The 21,687-nt window shown below is 37.0% G+C and overlaps 1 protein-coding gene across 1 annotated transcript in view; it reads right to left on the minus strand.

Annotated features, from left to right (window-relative positions):
- Tmprss11d (transmembrane serine protease 11D) overlaps positions 1 to 21,687 on the minus strand; it is a 52,874-nt gene that overhangs the window by 26,227 nt on the left and 4,960 nt on the right. Inside the window, exons 2-3 of the mRNA XM_034509496.2 lie at positions 2,161 to 2,291; positions 1,456 to 1,574 (exon numbers count right to left, since the gene is read on the minus strand). Coding sequence (XP_034365387.1) covers positions 1,456 to 1,574; positions 2,161 to 2,291 — 250 coding nt within the window. The remainder of the gene's footprint in view (positions 1 to 1,455; positions 1,575 to 2,160; positions 2,292 to 21,687) is intronic.

The following is a 21,687-nucleotide window of genomic DNA, read 5'->3' on the forward strand; positions in this document are numbered from 1 at the left end:
ATATGATGAGAAGTAGAAATCTATCAGCTAATGTCAGCTCTGTTTTGTCCCAGACAGCATAGGACCAATACAGGAAGATGGTGTAACATTCTGATGTAGTTTCTATTTTGCAGCTATTAAGCACAAATGGTCTGGAAGGGAGATGCCTTTACTACAAGTCACTCATGATATATGATTCAATATCTGTGAGTCAGGTAGTTAGGAATCAGACTCAAGTCACTAGGAAAATCCTTTCATACAACTTCTGATATGTGTGTGGTATACAATGACTGTGTTTTAAATGGATGAAATTAAAATCAGGGTAAAGCTAATTAGAATGATTAGTGATGAAATATCTGAAAGAGAAGGGAAAGCAATGTACTATGTCAGAGTTCTTCTGTAGTGCAGGCTCGGGTATATTGTAGTTTTAAAATAGAGAATAGATTGCTTTCCTATATAACATGAGGCTGTGCCCTTGTGTATGTATATAACATGAGGCCGTGCCCTCATGTATGTCACAAGAATATAGAAATGAGGAATTAGGCACATGCTGAAAATTATATTATCCTAGGATTTAAAGCCAGTCTTTCAGAACTATGTTTATTAAATGCTTGGATTATTACTTCTCAAGATATCAGACTATTCAAGTGAATTGATTTTTATATTCATTTGGTTTTACAACCTGTTTTATTGATATTTTTATCACATTGGGAAAAACCAAGTAAACAAGGAAGAAGAAAGGATTTTGTGTTTTCCTCATGATTGACAGTTCTAACAATTCTTTCATATTATAGAATATTCTAGATTCCTCACCAGTCACATTCATGATTTTTAAGGACTAATATGAATTACATGTCATTTAAGTAAATTCCAACAAATAAAATATAAGTGGTAATCATTATACATATCATTTTAGTAGGTCATTTTAAAACTCTACAAATAGAATTAAAGTATACTCACACTTTTGTGTTTTAAACAGAAACACTGTAGTAGCTGCTTGTGTGTTCTAGAAATCACCTTTCCCGGTCTATATTAGTTGCTAGCTGCAGTGCTTTCTGTTATCTGTGAGGTTAGTAGTAGAGACGATGCTTTACGGTCTTCTTTACTGCCTATTATCATATTGTCCCACTTTCCTGAAGTTCAAAGATTCAGAAAGCTCAGTGTTCAAGGAAGACAGAAAATAAGGTATGTGGGCATAGATCTATCTACTATAACACTCATCTGCATGTGCACTGCACATATGCCTTTTTGCATGTATGCATGTATGTGTTTGTGTGTGACTTCATTTCTCTGTTCTGAAGAGGAAACAAAGAGAAAATGTAGTTGGGCAAGAGGAGGGGTGAGGTCGAGTTTGGGAGGAGTGGAGGGAAGGAAATTGTCCTCTGAATGTATTATTGCATGAGAGAAGGATCTCATTTGTTTTCAATAAAATGATAAACATAAAATAAAACATTAAAGAGACAAGTATTAACATACCATAGCCTCGATTCTTTCACTCAGGGATCTGTATTCGTGTGTAGCTGGTGAGTTTAAAGCTTCAGTATATTCAACATTTAGGATTTGAAAGGTGCTATGATAAAAGTAAGCTTTCTTGTCTGGAGAAGAAAGGAAAACTTGATTACTCTAATTTTACTACATGGAGTATTTTTTATTTAGTACAGTATTATGAGAAGTTATACAATTAAAGTAGCATTCCTTAAAAGAAAGGAAAATCTCTCTACATAATATACATATAATGCAATTATTTTCTTTTAGGTTTTCAAAAGATTGACAAAGTTAAGATTGTTAAGGTAAAAGAAATCAGACTAGTATTATCAGTACCTTCAAAGTTGTACAGAAATATTATAATTTTTATTAGTAGTATATCTAAATAACCTTGATTTCCTCATTCAGTAATCATTAATAGATATTTATAATAGATGGTTGTTTATTCTTTAGCTAAAAAGAATTTATGTAATCAAATAGTTTTTATACATTAAAAAGCCAAAGCACCCCCCAAAACAAACAAACAAAATCTTAAAATGGTCATTGAAAAGAAATATGGATATATATGAATATCCATATAAAGAAGAATTCTAAGCAATATTAACTCCTGTTCAGAAACAAATACAGTCATAAGAGGAAAGTATACTTTTTTAAACCTGAGAGCATATTTAATTATTTAATTTGACAAATACTTACCAAAAGCTAAAAAGTGAATAAGTAGACCTGCCATCATGGCCAGGAGCCCCACCACTGTTATGACAACGAGAGCTACTACAAAGGGATTGAAGAATCTCGACAATGATAATGGTGATAGTGTTGATCTTGGTCTGAAACAGGAATCATACAAAAGACGGTCACTCAATTACTTGGAAACACAGACTTTCAACGCCCATAACTGTGAATCTCGTAGCTTGTCCATGGATTTGATTTCACAAGCATAGTCCTAGAAATTAACCTGAATACTGCCCCCCCCCCGATATGTTCTTCATATTTTTTCTTTCAGACTTTTTCACAGAACTGATGGCTTTTAAAAGTAGCCCGGTAGAATTATAAGAACATAAGAATTACTCATCTTTTCTTACCAGAAAAGTATTTTCTGGTATTTGTGTAGTTTGGGGTTTTTGTTTGTGCCTTTGAGAGAGGGTTTTACTAGATACCTCTGGCTGGCCTGAAACTATCTGTGTAGACAAAACTGGCCTGAACTCACAGAAATCCACCTGCTACTGCCTTGCTCAACACTTGGATTAAGCATGTGCAACACAATGCCCATCCCACAATGGTATGCTCCTTTTTATTATTATTTTTATTTTATATTTTATTTACATTTCAGATGCCATACCCTTTCCCCATTTCCCCTCCCTAGAAAACCCCTATCCCATGCCACCTTTTCCTTTTTGCTTTTATACAATTTTTTTAAAATGTTAATCAAAGGCTTTATAAGTTTGGTAATGCTCAATCAGAAGTGTAACCCAATACCCAACCTAGATATATCAACTATCTTTGACTGTTGGAGACACGTGAACATCTGCCTCCATGCCCCCCCTCTTTCTCTCTCTTTCTCTCTCTCATCACCTAGCTTCTCCTCTCCTTCATCTTCTTCTCTCCTTACTCCATCTTAAGACTAACCACTAAAGCTTCTGCCATACCTTAAAGCCTTCTAAGATCTCAAATTTAGTACTCTTACAGAAACCCATCTTATCTAGGGTCCATTACCAAGGGTGTGGTGAGGAAAGACCATCCTGAATGTAAAGAATGAAAGAGGAGAAAGAAGCCAGGGGTGGGACTGAGGAATATAACAATAACTTCCCTCAAGATGTTATTTCATATTAATACAGATGACAGACACGAAATAGCAAGATATGCAGTGGTTTTCAATGTTTCTAATGTATGGCATGTTTCTTATGCTGTGGTGAATCCAACCATTATTTTTGTTGCTGGTTCATAACTGTAATTTTGCTACTGTTATGAATTGCAATGTTAACATCAGGTATGCAAGATATCTGAAATGCAACCCATGTGTGAAGATTGTTCAGTCTCTAAAGGGATTGGAACCACAGGTTAGGAGAACCCCTGGATTAGAGCTTCTCCAACAACAGAGGATGCGTGTGACTTTTTTTTTTTTCTTATGACTTCAAAAAGTGCAGTGCAGGCCAACCAATTTGTATTAATATACAACCTCATATTACTATGGGCACATCATCTAGGATGAGCTTATTCACTATCTTCTTTCCATCAGAAACAACAGTGGCCACTCCCATGGGGAGGACATTGGGACTGCTCCTTGTTTGGATCATCATCTTATCATTTACCTGAAGAAATGGGATTAGCAGTGCCTATCTCAGAAGGCTATTGGAAGGTGAAATGGGGTTATGCAAATGAGGTTAACATTTAATCTAGTGAGATGGGCTGATTTGTGAATTCTTTTAGAATAGATATCTTTCATGCTGGTGTTTTTGACACTCTAGAAGGTCAGGTATGCTTAGGGGTTATGTAAATATTTATGATATTTATAAATATTTTTTGTACATGTAAATTTCTGGCTATGTTCCATATTTTGAAACCTAACAGAACGAGGGCTCAGGTACATTTAGGCAGATTTAATCTGGCTTTCATTATTTTCTATTTGCTTTTGGACATTTTGAGGTGAGAAAAAAATATTTTAAGATGATCATTGGTTCCTTAACTTTAGGTTTCATGGTAGGGTTGACATACAATGCTTGAATTATGTTCAGCTAACAGATTCAAAGATGGAGCCCTTCCCCTTGTTGCAATAGATTCTTTTTTACATTATGTACTGTGGATGGGACAAGTGATAATTTAGATGGAAGTTGGAAATGAATGTAGATTTGCTAATGAGTTTTTTATTGACTAGGTACACTATAAATTAAAAATATGGTTCTGATCAAATGTATCATTTAATAAAAGTTATTTAAATATATGTACTAGGAAGGGCATTACCCAAGAATAAAGCAATAAGAGATGAAAGACATAACTTTAGCTTTCTAATCTCTTTTACTTATCTGGGTTTTTTCTGTATTTTATTTTATTATTTTTTACTGTAATGGTGAAAACTGGCTCTCTGAGTCCAACTATGGAAGACAGCTGCAACTTTGACATTTCCTATCTCTTTGAGTGTCATTGCATTCACTTGCCACCTCCAGGGTTCTTGTCCCAGGTTTATCCTACCACAGGTCAGAGTATCTGGGGTTTGTGAGCTCAGGAAATATTTGTTCCTACTGGTAGGAGGATATAGAGTTGGGAGCCAGGGTCAACCCCAGTCTCTAGAGCACCAGTCTTCCACAGAATAACTATGGGCACACTGTATTTCTATAATGAAATCTGATGTAGAGAAAGAGGAAATAAAAAACAATGAACAAGTTGAGGGCTAACAAAGCCTGACTGTTTAAAACCAAAGATTAGGTATAGGTACCATTAGGAACCATTTGTTAATTTTCTTTTTTATAGATCAATGGTGTCTGATTTTACCTTAGATCTTTGGGTTGTCTAGTCTCTGGTTCATGGTTACATGAGCAGTGTCTGATGTGGGCCCTTTACCGTAGAGTGGACCTTAGATTAAATCATTTGATGGCTACTCCTACAGGTTTTGTGCCACTATCTCCTGAGCATATTTTGCAGGTAGGACAGATGGTAGGTCAAATCTTTGGTGGCTAGGTTGGTATCCATGTTTTTCTTTCAGTAGTCCGCAGAGTATCTCCCCTCAACAAAGAGAGTAGAGGTGAGGGCTCCAGTACCTTAGCCAGTCATCCTAGAGGCTTCCTCCAGGAAGAAGATGGAAACAGATGCAGAGATGATATATATGTATGTGTATGTACATGATGTATATGTATATGCATATGTATATGTTATGCATATACACATGCATATATGTGTGTGTGCACATATGCATATATGAAGCAGCTGTCCACTTAATACTTTTATGGAATTTCTGAATGTTAGAGCAAGCGGCTCTCTGTCTCTTGTGCCTGCTCCTTTCCTCCAATTGCATTTCTGTGTCCAACTTTTGTAAGATAGTTTTTGCTTCATTTTATTTTTTTGTTGTTGTTGTCATGTTTTGTTGTTCTTTTCTAATGAGAGACAGAAGGGAGAGGGGAGGTGAGAAGATCCTGAGAGGAGTGGAGAGGGAGAAAACTATAAACAGGATATATTGTATGAGAAGAAAAATTTATTTTCTATAAAAGACTAAAAAGGAATAAAGTAAAATTACAAAAAAGAAAAGAAAACAAAAAGCAGCAGTCGAAGTCAGCACATGCTTTGGTTCAGATGAGTCTTGTCTCCCATGAAAATGACTCTGAGCCAAGTCTGCCTTAAGTTCCCTGAAAACAACTTAAACCGGGAGACTAAGAAGCACCAGGAGACATATGACTCAAGAAACAAAGGGTGTGGAGCCTAAATTACCTTAATCTCTCAAGCGATGATTACATAAGAATTGATTGTTCCACCCTGTAGAAAGAGCTGAGGAAGTCTCTGCCCTGCAACTCAGAGGTAAATCTCTGCACGCTGCTGATTATAAAGCTTATGGTAATTCCAGTTGAATTGTAAGCTTTATAAATGTATAGAAAGTTTTGCAATGTTTGCAAACATTTGTTTGAATTTTGACATAGAATTGTAGTTGAAGTCTGCAAGGAAATAGTTTACTTTTCATTCAGAATCTTGACCAGCAAGACTTTTAGTACTTGTATTAAAACAAAAACTAGTTCTTTGTTGTAACATGGTTACCTAGCTCTCTCTTCCCTCTTCAGCGCCTTTTTTTTTTTTTTTAATAGTCTTACTGCGAAAGCCTCCATCAGATACTACACATGTGGGCTGCAGACCCTGCAATGGTCTCATGAACTCTCTAATAGAGTCCATTCTGAATATAGAAAAAGTGAGACTGAGAAAGTAAATCCTTTCTGATCAAGGATGACAGAGCTGGAAATGGAAGCAAGGGAGATTTCAATGTAAGAACACACACACACACACACACACACACACGCTTCTTAAGGTCTATGTGCTAAATTACACCATACTTCAGAGGACAGGGTACCCCTTGCTGTATTTGAGAAACAGCCTGGGGGGGGGGAGGATTAGCGAGACTAATGACCATGTGGGTTGGGAGGCTGAATGAAGGGGAAGGACAGTGTAAGGAAATAATAGATTTAGAAAGACTGGCAGAGACAGTAATTTGGGGCAGGGCATGTAAAGGTCTTCATTTTAGTGAGGCAAGTATTTGAGGTTTGAGGCACAGGAAGATCATCCTTTCTTTTAGTGGGCTCTTCTTGTTGCTGTCATAGGAGTGGTAGGTCTGAGATGGAGTGAGAGAGAATGTAGGAGGTTATCCAGCATTCAAGGTGAAAGCCAGTGGTGTCTCAGATAAGATGGTGAGTGGCTGGGGGACTGGTCAGAGTCTGTGCATCTTTTAAATTTGACTGCAGGAAATTTGGGGATGACTTTTTCTGAAAGATCAAGTTTAAGTTCTAGGGATTTTATTTTTTGAAGATTAAAAAAAAAAAAAAAAAGACAAAACAGAAAAATCTTCTCTTCCCTTGCCTTATATGGAATCTGCTTGTCTTTTGTATTTGAACTTTTCCTGTGACATTTATGATACATGACAATCACCCTTGCATTTCATCTTCAGTGCTGTCCTGACCTGCCTGAGTTGATTTAGCCAAACCCAATATCTGTACATAACACCTTCTTGAAAAATGTTTGTGGTTTAGTTGCCTGGTTAAGTTATCCTTAAGATAGTTCATGCATAACTCTTCCTCACTGGGTGGTTTCTTCCCCATCACTTCCTGATCTCATTAGGCTTGTTATGTTTTTTTTTTTTTTTTTTTTTCTATTCTTTTTTACAAGTTCATATGTCAAGCACGTGGATTTCTACACACTTCCACTTACAGGTTACTTGCTTGTGAAAGGCATCACTGAATCTTCTTTCTTACTCCGTGTATTATTATGACCAGTACAAGACCATGGGATTCACACAGGCATTACTAATGGAAAAATCAACAAATGACTCTACAAAGAAGATTTTAAAAGTAATTTTACAATAGTTTGGAGGTGCTTTTAAAAATTAAAGTGCACATGGTGCATCCTAGCTGTGAACGCTGATGTGTACAAATATAAATCAGAGAACGATCTCTACCGGCTGTTTAATGCTTGCCATGTGCCTGCGCTGTCCCGGGCTTTCCTACCTCATCTTGCTTAATCCTCATAGAAATACGTGTTTATGGACCAGGAAACAGCAGCTGAGGGATTAAGTTAGTCAGCCAGTAAGTGACAGAGCTGTCATCTGAATCCAGGTTTGGCAAGTTCAGTTTGCCAAGGTCTACATCAGATGGGAGGAGAATGTCAGCTAATTATATGTTGTGGTTAACACTCACCGCACTTGCTACCTCTATTGTTGACATTAAAAAATGGGAAATCCAAACATAATTCACAGACCTTCGCTTATAGAATATGCAGATAAAGTTTGTATTTACATTTGTAAATATTTGATGTTTATATTACAGGCTTGAGTTGTGAAGAACATAAGGACTCTGTCCAAATGAAAGCATTTTACTTCAGCTTCAACTCCAGACAGGTTGTCGCCACAAGGCAGGCAGTGGTAACTAGCCAGTAAAGTTAGTTTTCATTTATTTATGCTTTATGCTAAGGAATGTTTTGTTTAAACAAAGTCTCATTCGGAAGCTCAATACTTTAAAACAGATCAAAATAGAGAATCATTCTTTTTTATCTTTTGTGGAAATGGGGTCTCCGTTTCCTGCTTTACTAGCTGAACTCTTTCATTTGTTTCTTCGTTCGTTTTGTTTTGTTTCGTTTCCCTTGATAACCTTAAGTATGCATAGAATACCCCATAAAAAGCAAGAAGACAGCATTCCTTGGCATTGTGTAACTTGATGGCAGCCAGCCTGAGTCATGGCTCGTTGAACATATTCACTTAATAGAGAATTCTCAGTTCATATGGAAGAGAAGAATTCTAGACTTGAACGAAAAACCTGCATCTCTCTGCTAAAAAAAATCTCTTGTTTTCTTTTAATGATTTGTATTCTCATTTCTTCTGATCTTGAATTGCATTTGCATACATTTCTTTTTCTTGGTTTTTTGTTGTTGTTGTTGTTTTGAGACAGGGTTTCTCTGTGTAGCCCTGGCTGTCCTGGAGCTCACTCTGCAGACCAGGCTGGCCTCGAACTCAGAAATCCGCCTGCCGCTGCCTCCCAAATGCTGGGATTAAAAGCATGCGTCACCACTGGCGGCTACATTTCTTTTTTCTTGATGATGTCAACTACTCTGTACAACTTAAATCTATAGAGACGAGAAGTAAGAGAGCCTATTTGTTCTCATGAAAACCAGAAAAAGACAACTCCTTTAAAGGGTTGTCCTTTAGGCTGCACGTGGCTCCTCTCGGAGGCAGACAGCTTAGCAGGGAGCGTGAGCTTCACCTTCGCCCCCAGTCTTCCACAACTTGTACACCATTCTCACCGCACAGCTACAGATAGCAAAGCAGAAATAAAGTGTCCTGCAGACTGCTGCTTGGAGGATTAACATTCTCATAAAGATACAATGTGAACAAAAGACTACCGTGTAATGTGTTTGTGCCTATGCATAGGTGTGTGAGTAGAAAGTGGGGAGAATGTTAAGAGAAGGGGAGAGGAGAAAATGATAGTTCATGAATACCCATTGCCGGTGAGCTTTGGAAGATGAGCTCTGTTGCTTCATAGGCTGGTTACTTTGGCTTTCTGGAGTTCAGTGTGGGATCACAATAGACAAGTTGCTTTACCTCTGAGAGGGAAATGAATGTCTTTCGTTTGCTGCATAGGCTACACTTTCTAGATGGTTCTGTTTTTAAATTAGTTATTTTCATATTCTGGAAGTCCTTTGACATGCTTCTTTATATTATAATGTCACTATCATTTCATTGTGTAATCGAAATCTGTTTCAAGATGCTTTTCAATATTAAGAAAATATTTCCACTACATCCTAGTTTAAAAAGTGTGTGTGATTATGTATGTGTGTGTGTGCCTATGCATGCACTCACATGCACACACGTGCACATGTGGTGCATTGTATAATAACTGATGTATGTGTGCAGGTGCACACACCCATGAACGTGCACGTGGATGCTAGAGGAGGGCTTCAGGTGTTTCCCTCTGTCACTCTCCATTGACTCTACCTTTGAACCTGAAGCTCACCATTTTTACTAGGCTCACCAGCAAACTCCGGGGATCCACTTGTCTCTACTCCCTCCAGCATTGATTTAGGTTACAGCCACTTGTATTCATGTCTGACTTCAAATGGATATTAGCGATTTGAACTCAGGTTCTCCTATTTTTCACAGCAAGTTGTTTCCCACAGAGCTATCTACTTAGCTCTGCATTCTGTATTTCAAAGGATATACCTTCAGCTTGTAGAATAATTATTAAATGAGACAATATTGTAGATTATGTTCACCACAGTGAGTTTAGGCTGAGAAGGTCTTGGGACAAGAAGTATCTTTTACGCCTTCTTATCTTAGAGGTAGGACTTAAGCTTTGAAAACTAGTTTGAAAAGCCAAATTTGATTACAGTAAAAATCGTTGACTGAACTAAAATATAGACTCTAGTATATAAATTTCTAGATAAAAGTGGTCAGTAATACGTACAAACACTGCTCAGTTCTAGTACTGTATGTGTAAAAAAAACCTTAGGCAGTCATGAATTAATTTTTAAAAACATAACAACATGACCTTATTTTATACACAAGACTAGAATTTTAGTGATGCATGATCCAGAGTAAAGTGAAACTTCACTATGGCTTACCAATAGAAATGAAGGGACTATAAATTTTGGTCTCAACTTTTTACTAGCAAATGCTAACTCTTAATACAATAGCTTATAGTGATGAATAAAAATAAATTAAATGTTCATGCTCAGCGCTCAGGTATGTGGTTATTTAAACAGTGGATTGAAGAACCACACCTACTTTATTGAGCCATCAGTCAGTAAGGGATTAGCTCGTGTACTTAGCAAATGGTATAACGAGCCTGCAGTCAGAGGTTTAACTTTTGGACAGATTTTTTTCACTTCTAGGTCTTAGCTATAGACTGGATAGTTATTCTTATTTGCTTTCTCAAGTAGGTGCTACTTTTGTAGTAACCCCTTTTCTCTACTACAAAAAAGGGAGAAAGGAAAAGAAAAAGAAACGAAATACAGAACTGAGGGAGATGAGCAGGGAAGAAAGCTGCATCACCTATAGTCCACATTCATCACTCCACTGATGATGTCACGCTGGACACAGCATGGTTTTTGCTTTATTTTGCTTATTTTAATACTTGTAGTTTTTTAAACAACAACATTGCTGATGCACTCATGTTCATCAGATATCTAGGAAAACTCTACATATTTGTCTGAAAATGTTTTTTTTTTAACTCTTAGTTCCCTAGAGAGTCATTATCCATGATTTTCTGATGCATCTGATATTTCCTAATAGTCCTGAAGTAATTTCTGCTTTCACCTTCTGTTTCACCCCTCTGGATATCCTGGCTTTGAAAAGCTCACTGATGTTAACTGGAAAATGAACGAGGCAGAAATTGCTTCAAAGAAAGAAGGAAAAGTCCACTGCTCCGCTTCCTGGCATGAACTCATAGTTCAAGTTTACCTGGAGTAAAGAAAAACAGAAGCTTCCACACATAGAAGAGGAAAGGCAACCACGGAGCTGACCTGTACTGGAGCTCCACTTAGCGAGGAGAACCAGGCTATGTGGCTACAACCATATGAATGTGCTTGTCTATTGTTCTCTCACAGTGAGCATTGAAAACACAGTGGTGCAAGTAGCATTTGGAACAATCCTTTGTTGTCACAGAGTTGGCCACAACACTTCCCTTTACAGCATTGGTTGTCCCTGCTTTCCCAGGCTTTCTTCTCTTCAGCATGTTGGGTGTTATTTTGCAGATATCTTAAGGAGTATCGTCTTTAATCACATTGCCAACAGTCTTGCAGGTGTTTTCAAGGTGTCTATGTAGTTTGCAGCAGCATAAATTCAAAGAAAAATATTTCTTCGTCAACTTTCATGACTTCTTGGTCCCAAACATGGATATTATTGTGTTTTTCTTTTTTCTCATCATCATCAGAAAAAGAAGGAGGGGCAGCCTTGTGATGCATGCACTGCTGAATGATTTTTTTAATTAAAGAATTATATTTGATGGAGGAACAGGTTCACCAATTTCTTCATCCATTCCCTAATATTCTAAGAGATAGTAGAGGTCATAGATTGCTTGGCAATTTCTACTTCATCCTGAAATATCTCTTCATCTAACTCTGCAATTTAATTTAAGGCACGGTGTTCTGTTTCAAGACTGTTAACCCAAGGCTGATGGGTACAAGGTGGCACCCACTCAATAGGAAAAAGACAAGGCCACTTGCTCTGGTCTGTTAATATTCAACTTGCTCAAGAAGTGTTCATAAAAAGATGTTGGTTAGGAGCAATAATTGATTCTGATGTTGAAAGAATGATAAAGGAATACCACATACGCTGAAGAAAATTCAGGATTTTTAAAATGATGAGAGTATGTACCTGTGCAGGTCAGAAGAGAGCATCAGATTCCCTGGAACCTCCATGTAACTTCTGGGATCTGAACCTGCCTGGATCTTATGCAAGAACAACAAATTCTCTTAACCACTGAGCCATCTCTTTAGATGTGAAGCCATGGAGTTTCAAAAGAATAATATAGAGATGAATTGCCATTGTGGCCCATCATTGTAGCACATCATGCTGTGACATTGACCTGCCCCATGTCTGGTGTTAATAAACTTGAAGACAAGATGTTGCTTAGTTGTAGAAGACTTATTCAGAGAAACTTAAATATTCATCCTTTTAAAAAATCAGAGTTCTGATACGGGTTTTTAACCATAATCTGCGAAATGAAAATGTCTAGATATGTGTTTGTGATCTTTGTTATTTGTTTTGATATTTTAAAGAAGGATCTATGGTATAACCCTATTCACTGGATATGGTGAAATGGTGAACTGGTGAAAGTCACGAAGCTAGCACAGCTGTATTGGAATTCCAGCAAAGCTGAGCTGAGCTTTCATCACTGTCATTCCGTCTCTCGGTTTAGATTTTGGTCTCTGCGTGTTGCATTCTTGGGGGCTTTCTGCATTACGATTCATTTTATGATGTGTTTTCCTGAGAAAATTACGTCTGAGTATTTTTAGGAAAGTCATAAACTTAACATCCCTTCTGTTTTCAGGGAAATAATTTTATCTAGCTGTATGTAGAAGTCCTTTTTATGCCCTGAAGATTAGATTACGATAAAGCTAGAAGTTACTAGATGAGGCCATGACTCGAAAAAAATCTTCTCAAGGAATCTTCCGCCCCTAAGCAAAAAGTATAGTTGGTATAGGACAGAGATGATTGACAAACTGACTGGCCAGGAGAATTGGTAACTTATTCAAGACTTATTTTTACAATATGCTTAGCGCTTTCTGAAAATGTAGTTTAAAGATAGGGGATTGTACAGGGCATGCCCCTGGAGGAGTAGAACTCAGTAAATAAGATAGATTGACTAGTTCTTGTCCCATGGGCTTCCGGCAGGAATCTGACATTGGACGATAACAAAGTAGTAATTTCAGGCAGGAAGCTAAATCTTAGGCTAGAACAAAGAAGTAGGCTTCAGACATGAAAATGACTTTGGGTTAGAACAGGGAAGTTGGCTTAGATATTTTGGTCATCCTAATAAGCCCTTAGAAACAGTGATCATGGGAGTGTTCACAGAATTTTGTTTATTGCCTTGCTTGTGCTTTGACTATTTGTGTTTATTGTCTTGCTTGTTCCTTGACTATTTGCATCTATTGTATTGCTAGTCCTTCAACCTAGAACTGACCTTAATACTTGCATGTAATTAAAATGGTATAAAAGCAAAAAAAAAAGGATGAAGGGGGAAAGGGGATGGTAACTGAACTGTAAAGAAATAAAATATCCAATAAAAAAAAGAACAAAAATATAGATTGACTAAAGTAACGTTTTCCTACTTTGTAACATAGATGAAGAAAGGCTAGTACAAGGAGTTAGGCGTTAGTATTTGCTGCTCATAAAAAGACCAGTCCAGATGTTTGCTGTTTGTCTGGAGCACTTTAAAACCTTAAATACTACCAGTCTAAAATCAGGTTGTCATACAATAAATGTGTTTGCTTCAGTGGAGTCACTCTTTCGATTCTTTGAATAGGAGTTAGAGAACTATGAGTAAAAAATAAGATCTATTCTATTTGTATTTTCTAATTGTAACTGAACTTGTAACCCTGGGCATGTGCTGAGAAATCAAACATATGTCCAGAGACAATTATCTAATCTGTACTTCTTGGATAATCATCAGTCTGCCTTTGTTCCATGAAACCTGCTTAAATAAAGATGCAACCTGATGGCTGGTCAGTCATAGCTGAAAGATTCCCTGACTACCATGCCTGACTCACTCTTCCATCAGGAGCTCCTTATCTCCTCTGCTGGGCACATTGTCAATGGCTGGGTCGGGCCCTTGGCATATCTATCTATCTATCTATCTATCTATCTATCTATCTATCTATCTATCTATCTATCATCTATCTATTTTGTGACTTTTGCCTCACATTGCAAATGGTTCAGCTGGGAGGATGTTGTAAACTACTGAAGAATACTGATGGACACAGGTTCATGAGAATGGCCAACTTGCTTCCATTCAATGTATGGCATCATATTTTATGGCAGAGTTGCTCTTATGTTTATTCATTGACATCCTGTGAGGAGACTGTTAATAACTTTTAGATACGTTTTTCTTATGGCTATATTGAAAAATATATTTGTTTTTCTAAGAAGGTTATCTTTGATGGTAGTGTAGAACTGCTCAAACAGTAGGTTCTGTGTCCATAAGTGATACTATGAAGCTTATTCTGCATGCATATGGACACTGCCAACAGAAACACTCTGGAACTTTATGATGTTGGTATTTCATGTACATTAACTAGAAGTCATATTTTTGTATGTGTATATGAGTGTTATATGTGTACATGTGTGTTTGTGTCTATACGTGTATGAATGAGAATGAGTTGGGGTGTGTACATGTGCATATGTTTGGAAAGTCAAATGACTTTGTGTGAGTTTCTCGATCATTCTATATCTGTCATACAGAATCAAGGTGTTTCAAGGAGTCTAAAACTCTGAAATTCCTGCTAGTCTGGCTAGTCTGCTTGTCTTGAGTATCCCCTGTCTCTGATTCCAATGGTGAAATTACTGTCAGTTCCTGTGCCAGGCAGGCTTTTACTTGGGCACTGGGAATCAGATGTCTGAAGTTGACAATTGTTTGGCAAATATTAACCACTGAGCCACCTCCCAGCTCCAGTTATTATAAGTTCTTAAGGGGATGGGAGCCATTACCTCATTGTCTCTATTGTTGAACTTGTTGTAGTGTTCAGAAAGTGTTGACTCAGGCTGTTTTATATTGTAACCAATTAGTTAGCTGGAGGGAGCAAGGCATATACTCTAGAGGGCACTATTGTACAATGTTAGAATTCTATGTATGAATTCTAAAGAGTTTAGGCATTGAAAAACACATAAAGTCCACTGAGTTTCGAAGCAAGAATGAATATATATATATATATATATATATATATATATATATATATATGGATTAAGTTTTTTTTGTTTATTTTTATTTTCAGAGATGTTCTTTCACCTTGACTTTCCATCAATGAAAATTATGAATATTCATGATGGTATGTGCTATTTAGTTATCAAAATGCCACTTTTGAAAATAAATATATTGAGTACTTAGATGGCTTTTTGGAATAAAAATGCTCTAATCTGATTTTGATGAGAGTTGCATATAAAGAATTGCACTAAAAACATTGAAATCAACACTTTTTTCATTTTTTATTAGATATTTTATTTACACTTCAGATGCCATTCCCTTTCCCCATTTTCCCCTTAGAAAACCCCTATCCCATGCCCCCTTTTCCATTTTGCATTTATACATTTTTTTTAAAATGTTAATCATAGGCTTTATAAGTTTGATATTGTTCAATCAGAGGTGTAACCCACTACCCAACCTAGATATATCAACTATCTTTGACTGGTGGAGATACATGAACATCTGCCTCCCTGTCTCCCCCCTCTTTCTCTCTTTCATCACCTAGCTTCTCCTCTCCTTCTTCTCCTCCTCTTCTTACTCCTCCTCTTCTCCTTACTCCTCCCACCTTAGCTCCTCCTACATATCACCCTTCCTGTTAAAATGAAACTTTTCTCTCAAAATACAATTAGAGCATAAATATTCCAATTTGTACCAGTGAGGTTTAAGATGGTCCTAATACCCCTTGTACAAAGCTCAACTCCAAGTGGATAAAGGACCTTCAGATAAAGCCAGGCACACTGAAACTAATAGAAGAGAAGTTGGGGAAGACCCTCGAATACCTAGGCACAGGGGAAAAGTTCCTGAACTGAACACCAATGGCTTATGCACTAAGATCAAGAATCAACAAATGGGACCTCATCAAATTGCAAAGCTTCTGTAAGGCAAAGGACACTGTCGACAAGACAAAACGGCAACCAACAGATTGGGAAAAGATCATTACCAATCCTACATCCGATAGAGGGCTAATATCGAATATATACAAAGAACTCAAGAAATTAGATGCCAAACAACAAAATAACCCCATTAAAAATGGGGTACAGAGCTAAACAAAGAATTCTCAACTGAGGAAACACGAATGGCCAAGAAGCACCTTAAGAAATGCTCAACATCCTTAGTCATCAGGGAAATGCAAATCAAAACAACACTGAGATACCACCTGACACCAGTCAGAATGGCTAAGATAAAAAATTCAGGTGATAGTAGATGCTGGCGAGGATGTAGAGAAAGAGGAACACTCCTTCATTGTTGGTGGTAATGCAAGCTGGTACAATCACTCTGGAAGTCAGTCTGGCGGTTCCTCAGTAAATTGGACATAGCACTACCTGAGGACCCATCTATACCACTCCTGGGCATATACCCAGAAAATGCCCCAACATATAACAAAGACATATGCTCCACTATGTTCATAGCAGCCTTATTTATAATAGCCAAAAGCTGGAAAGAACCCAGATGCCCTTCAACAGAGGAATGGATACAAAAAAATGTAGTACATTTACACAATGGAATATTACTCAGCTATTAAAAATAATGAATTCGAGAAATTCTTAGGTAAATGGATGGAACTAGAAAATATCATCCTGAGTGAGGTAACCCAATCACAAAAGAACACACATGGTATTTACTCACTGATAAGCGGAGATTAGCCAAAAAGTTTGAAACAACCAAGATTCAACTACCAGATGACATGAAGCTCATGAAAAAGAAAGAACAAGTGAGGATGCCTAGGTCTTTCTTAGAAGGAGTAACTAAATACCCAAGGGGGAAAATATGGAGACAAAGTGTGGGACAGAATCTGAAGAAGAGGTAGTATGGAGATCACTCCACCTGGGTATTCATTCCATGTGCAGTCACCAAAAATAGACGCTGATACGGATGTCAGGAAGGGAAAGCTGACAGCAGCCTGATAAGGCTGTCTCCTTAGAGGTCCCTCAGAGTCTGACATACCTAGAGGCAGATACTCGCAGCTAACCATTAATCTGATCAAAGGTTCCCAATGGAGAAGTTAGAGAGTAAACTGAAGGAGCCTAAAGGGTTGGTGGCCCCATGAGGAGAGAAATCCACACTTTAAATACATAAACTATTCAAATTTATCTTTTATTAATTGTTGACATTATAATTTCAAATTTGTCAAGGTTTCTGTAAGCAGTTGACAATGTAAGTGGGCTTAAATGTCAGGAACAGAAAAATGACTCAGAAACTCATTCAGTTCAGCATTCAGTGCAGTTGGCAGGCACCAGATCTAAGAGAAAATATTAAATGGAGTAGGGGTATTGTTGATGGTAAGCAATTTGTTGCACATAATAGCAAAAGCATCAGAGATTTGGAATGATTATCTTCTTACAAAATAAAAAGCTCTCAACTCTGGAATAATGTTCTTCCCATGCACTTGCATTTTCTTTTACTGGGTGGAGATACAGATAGTTCATTAGAGATTGCTCATGAACCCCAGTGAGCCCTCCAAAGGTGTAGTGCATATTTGCATCACCTGTCACATGTTAGAGTAGAGAAAAGTTGGGGAGAATGAAAGCCTCACAGTTACATTCAGGTTGCTGAAACCAAAAAATCTACTGTCTTGCGACTGTTTCTTAACTCATTTTCTTCTTTCCTGTGCCTGAACTGGAGAGACAGGATTGTTTTCCAACTTATCTGAGCACATAAACATTTATATCTCAAGTATCTAGCATTTTAAAAATGCACAGTGATCTTAGAGCCCAGGAAACTGCTACTTTGAGTTCTTATTGACTCATCCAAAGCAGGAGAGAAGACACTGCTTAAAGGACATGTTTATTTATATTTAAATACACAAGAAAACCTTTTGATACACACGTCTGTTTCCATATTAAAAACTTTAGAAGCTATCTTAAAGCTTTATAAAACAGTCATTTCCTATGGCTCTTCTTAAATTTTAATGTACCTGTGAATTGTCTGCTAAAATGCACATTATAAGTCGGTGGCTCTGGGTTCAAGACTTCTTTTTCAATTAGCTTCTAAATTATGTATAACTATTACATTATTTTACAGCAGGAGTTTTAGAAATAATTAGAACTTTGAAGACAAAATGAAGAGCTTTTATTGACACACACTAGGTCCGTCTCTTACAGTCATCCATTAGGTAAGTTTCTTCACTAGATGTTTAAACCCTTAGCTTATTGCACCATTAAAATATACTAACCCTAATATAGAGCTAAGTATAATTTGACTTTTATAGAAAAAGACCTGAAGAATTAGGGGTGTCTATGTTCAGGTCATAGTGATGAGATATGTATTATTTTCCTTGTTACTGTCTCTACAAAATATGTTCCAAAATGATGAGAAATTGGTACTCTCCAAATACTCTCCTGAATACAGGGGGTGGTAATATTGGTGAAAGTGTGTGCATTCTCCAGTGACTAATTGGATTGTTAAATAAAGGCCTAAGTATGGAAATGTTCTTGACGATTATCAAGAGGATAACCGTGTTAGATTGAATAGAAGGATATACGCAAGGCACATGAAATTCATTTAAAGTGTTGGAGTCAGGAGTGGGGAGATGGGAAGTGAAACACTAAGGATGACGGAGTAGGAGGAATACAGAAACATACTATGAAATGTACAAGTTCTAGCTGTAAAAAAGTCACGGCTAGAGAGCTTGATGCATAAAAGATATTTCAAAATATATTGAGTAAAATATATTGAGTAAAACTACTCAAGGGAGACGGTACAAACATTGGGACCACTCTTTTGGAACAGCTGATCAGTGGTTACCATGTATAACTTAATAGGGAGAACTGGAATTGAGCCCTGTCTGTTTTCCTCATGGTTAGTTTTGTTTCATTACCCTATCTAGTAAAGGACAATTGTTTTCACGGACAAAGTGAAAAGGGAGCTTTTAGTGAATCATGGACCACGCCTAGGATTAGCTATTTCAAATGCTTTTAAGTCATATTTACTTTCTTTAATGTATTTTCCAAACATCAATCTTGTATGGTTTTCAGAATCAGAACAAAGAACTGGGCTGCTCTGTGTCATTTGTGTCAGTCCATAACAAAATGAGCAGAGTGGCATGGTCTATAAAACAAAAGTCCTGCAGCCATTGCAAAAGGTGTCCTTTCTCAGAGCTCATGAGATATGCTGCATGCTACCTTCTTATGACCTGAGAAGCAGTTTCCATGGAGGGACTGGACGAGTGCTAGGGTCAGCACATCTGATTGGCACCTGAAAATTCTTTCTCTAGACTTCGTCTTTTTTCTTTATCATTTGAACAAAAAATTGATGAGGCTTCTGGTGGCTGCCACACTTCTTTCTTCGATCTTCTTTTACATTGAGGAACCATGACCTCAGTTCCATAATCTTTCTATCAAGGAGACGCTCCCACCTCTCATACAGGCTCCCTAACTTTGTCAGCACTATATCCCATTAGGAGTATATAATAGGAGTTGGGAAGAAGAATCTGCTAAATCCTATTCTATTCAAAAATGTCATAACGATAATATTGTATGGTGGTTAAATAAGGAAAACAAGTGTGTCTGCTCACATGTCAATTACTTGTCTATCCATCTCTTCAGTTGTCTTGCACTAGACTGTAAGCTCAATGAGGGACAACTCAAGACCCTAGTCTGAGCCTATCCTAACTAAATTTTCATTAAGTTTTTATCTACTCTGTAAACCTAGGAAGTCACTTAACTCTTAATTTCCTTATCTGCTAATTAGAGGCAACATGGCTTAACTTCCAGTTGTATTAGGATAAATCAGTTGACATTTTGTTAAAGCAACTACCATAGATAATGTTTGCTTTTTTGGTAGGCCCTGTACTGGGGTTTGGTATATTAAAAGAAAAAACAAACAAAACAAAATGAATGCAGATACCAACTGATTTTTTGTTTTTTTGTACTGTATCACCCTACCTGAGTCTGTACAGGCTGTGATGGAGGTAAAGCCTTGAACAGTCTGAGCTTCTGCTACATTTTCTAACATTGAGTAGAAAGCCAACAAGCATCCAAGGAATTCTTTTTTTTCCTTGAACAATGCATTGTGTAGTCAATTGTTTCTGGTTTTATGTAAATATAAATAAGAATGACCATACAAAGCCTCATATATTTAATTACTACACAAGTAATATAGAAGATACAATTGTGACAACTATGGGTTTTGAAATCACACAATCCTATTTGACTAATAGAAAGTGAGAAAACCTCTCTAAACTTTAGTTTCTATGTACAAAAAAAATGAGAATACGTTGTGAGGATTAAATGAAGTACTGTCAGTAAATTATATTTTTTCTTCTATGTAAATCCTAGTTTTAGTTGGAAATATTATACTTTTAACATATAATAAAACTGATATATCATTTAAAATATTTAACTGACAGAAAATTCAAATTCAAATGGGTAGCAGAGTACTATTTTTAGATTTATTTATTTATTTATTATGCGTACAGCATCCTGCCTGTATGTATCCCTGCAGACCAGAAGAGGGAACCAAACTCATTATAGGTGGTTGTGAGCCACCATGTGGTTGCTGGGAATTGAACTCAGGCCATTTATAAGGCCGTTTATCAGTGCTCTTAACTTCTGAACCACCTCTCCAGCCCTGCAGAGTACTTTTTTATAACAACATGCTGGAAGATTGGTAGCAGTTTGTAGAATGACAGAATAATGGCAACAGAAAGGAACTTCAAAAGCATCTTCCCTTTTCTCAAGCAGATGAATGAAATGATATGTGGACAGACACAGCACTACAAAGGCCAGCATTTAGGCTTCTTGACCTTTTGCCTTACAATTTTCTTGGAAGCTTTAAATTTTTTTGTAACCCTGTGTGTGATGGGTGCTACATAAATATAGTTGTTTATTAATGAACATTGGAAGCATCCATAACTACTGAATATGTGCGTGTAACATTCTACTAGGATTGGAGATGTGATAGCCCTTGTTTTCTTTTTTTTTTCTTGAAGCTTAATTTAATCTTCTTGAGGATATTTCCTAGTTAAGAAAAAAAATGATTTCCTAAAATTTTACTAAAAGAAGGAGGAAGAATTTTTTTTTTTTTTTTTTTTTTTTTTTTTTTTATCTTTTCACAGAACTGGTATCTTTGGAGTACCTACATTTTTTTATTGGTTATTTTATTTATTTACATTTCAAATGTCCCCATTCCTAATCTCTGCTCTGCAACTTCCCCAGACCATTCTCCCTTCCCCTTTGCCTCTAAGAGGGTGCACCTCCATCCACCCACCCACCCACCCTGCCTCACCGCTCTAATATCCCCCTATGCTGGGACATCAAACCTCCTCAGGACCAAGGGGCTCCCCTACCATTGATGCCAAATAAGGCAAACCTCTGCTACATATTTAGCTGGAGCCATGAACCCATCTATATACACTCTGGTTGGTGGTTTAGTCCTTGGGAGCTCTGACTGAGATAAGGTGCAGGTATCACTTCTAGGTATTTCATAGTCATAGAAACATTCACTTTCATTAAAGCACTGCCTTCTGTTGGTAATAAATAGAGCAAATGGGCAGTATAATACATATGTAGTATTCATATGTATTATTTAGTAAAACAATAAAAGTTATATTCCAGAATAATGATTCTGGCTGATGGACATCTGTATTGTA

Source organism: Arvicanthis niloticus, chromosome 7 (assembly GCF_011762505.2).
Source record: "Arvicanthis niloticus isolate mArvNil1 chromosome 7, mArvNil1.pat.X, whole genome shotgun sequence".
Classification (NCBI taxonomy): Eukaryota; Metazoa; Chordata; class Mammalia; order Rodentia; family Muridae; genus Arvicanthis; species Arvicanthis niloticus.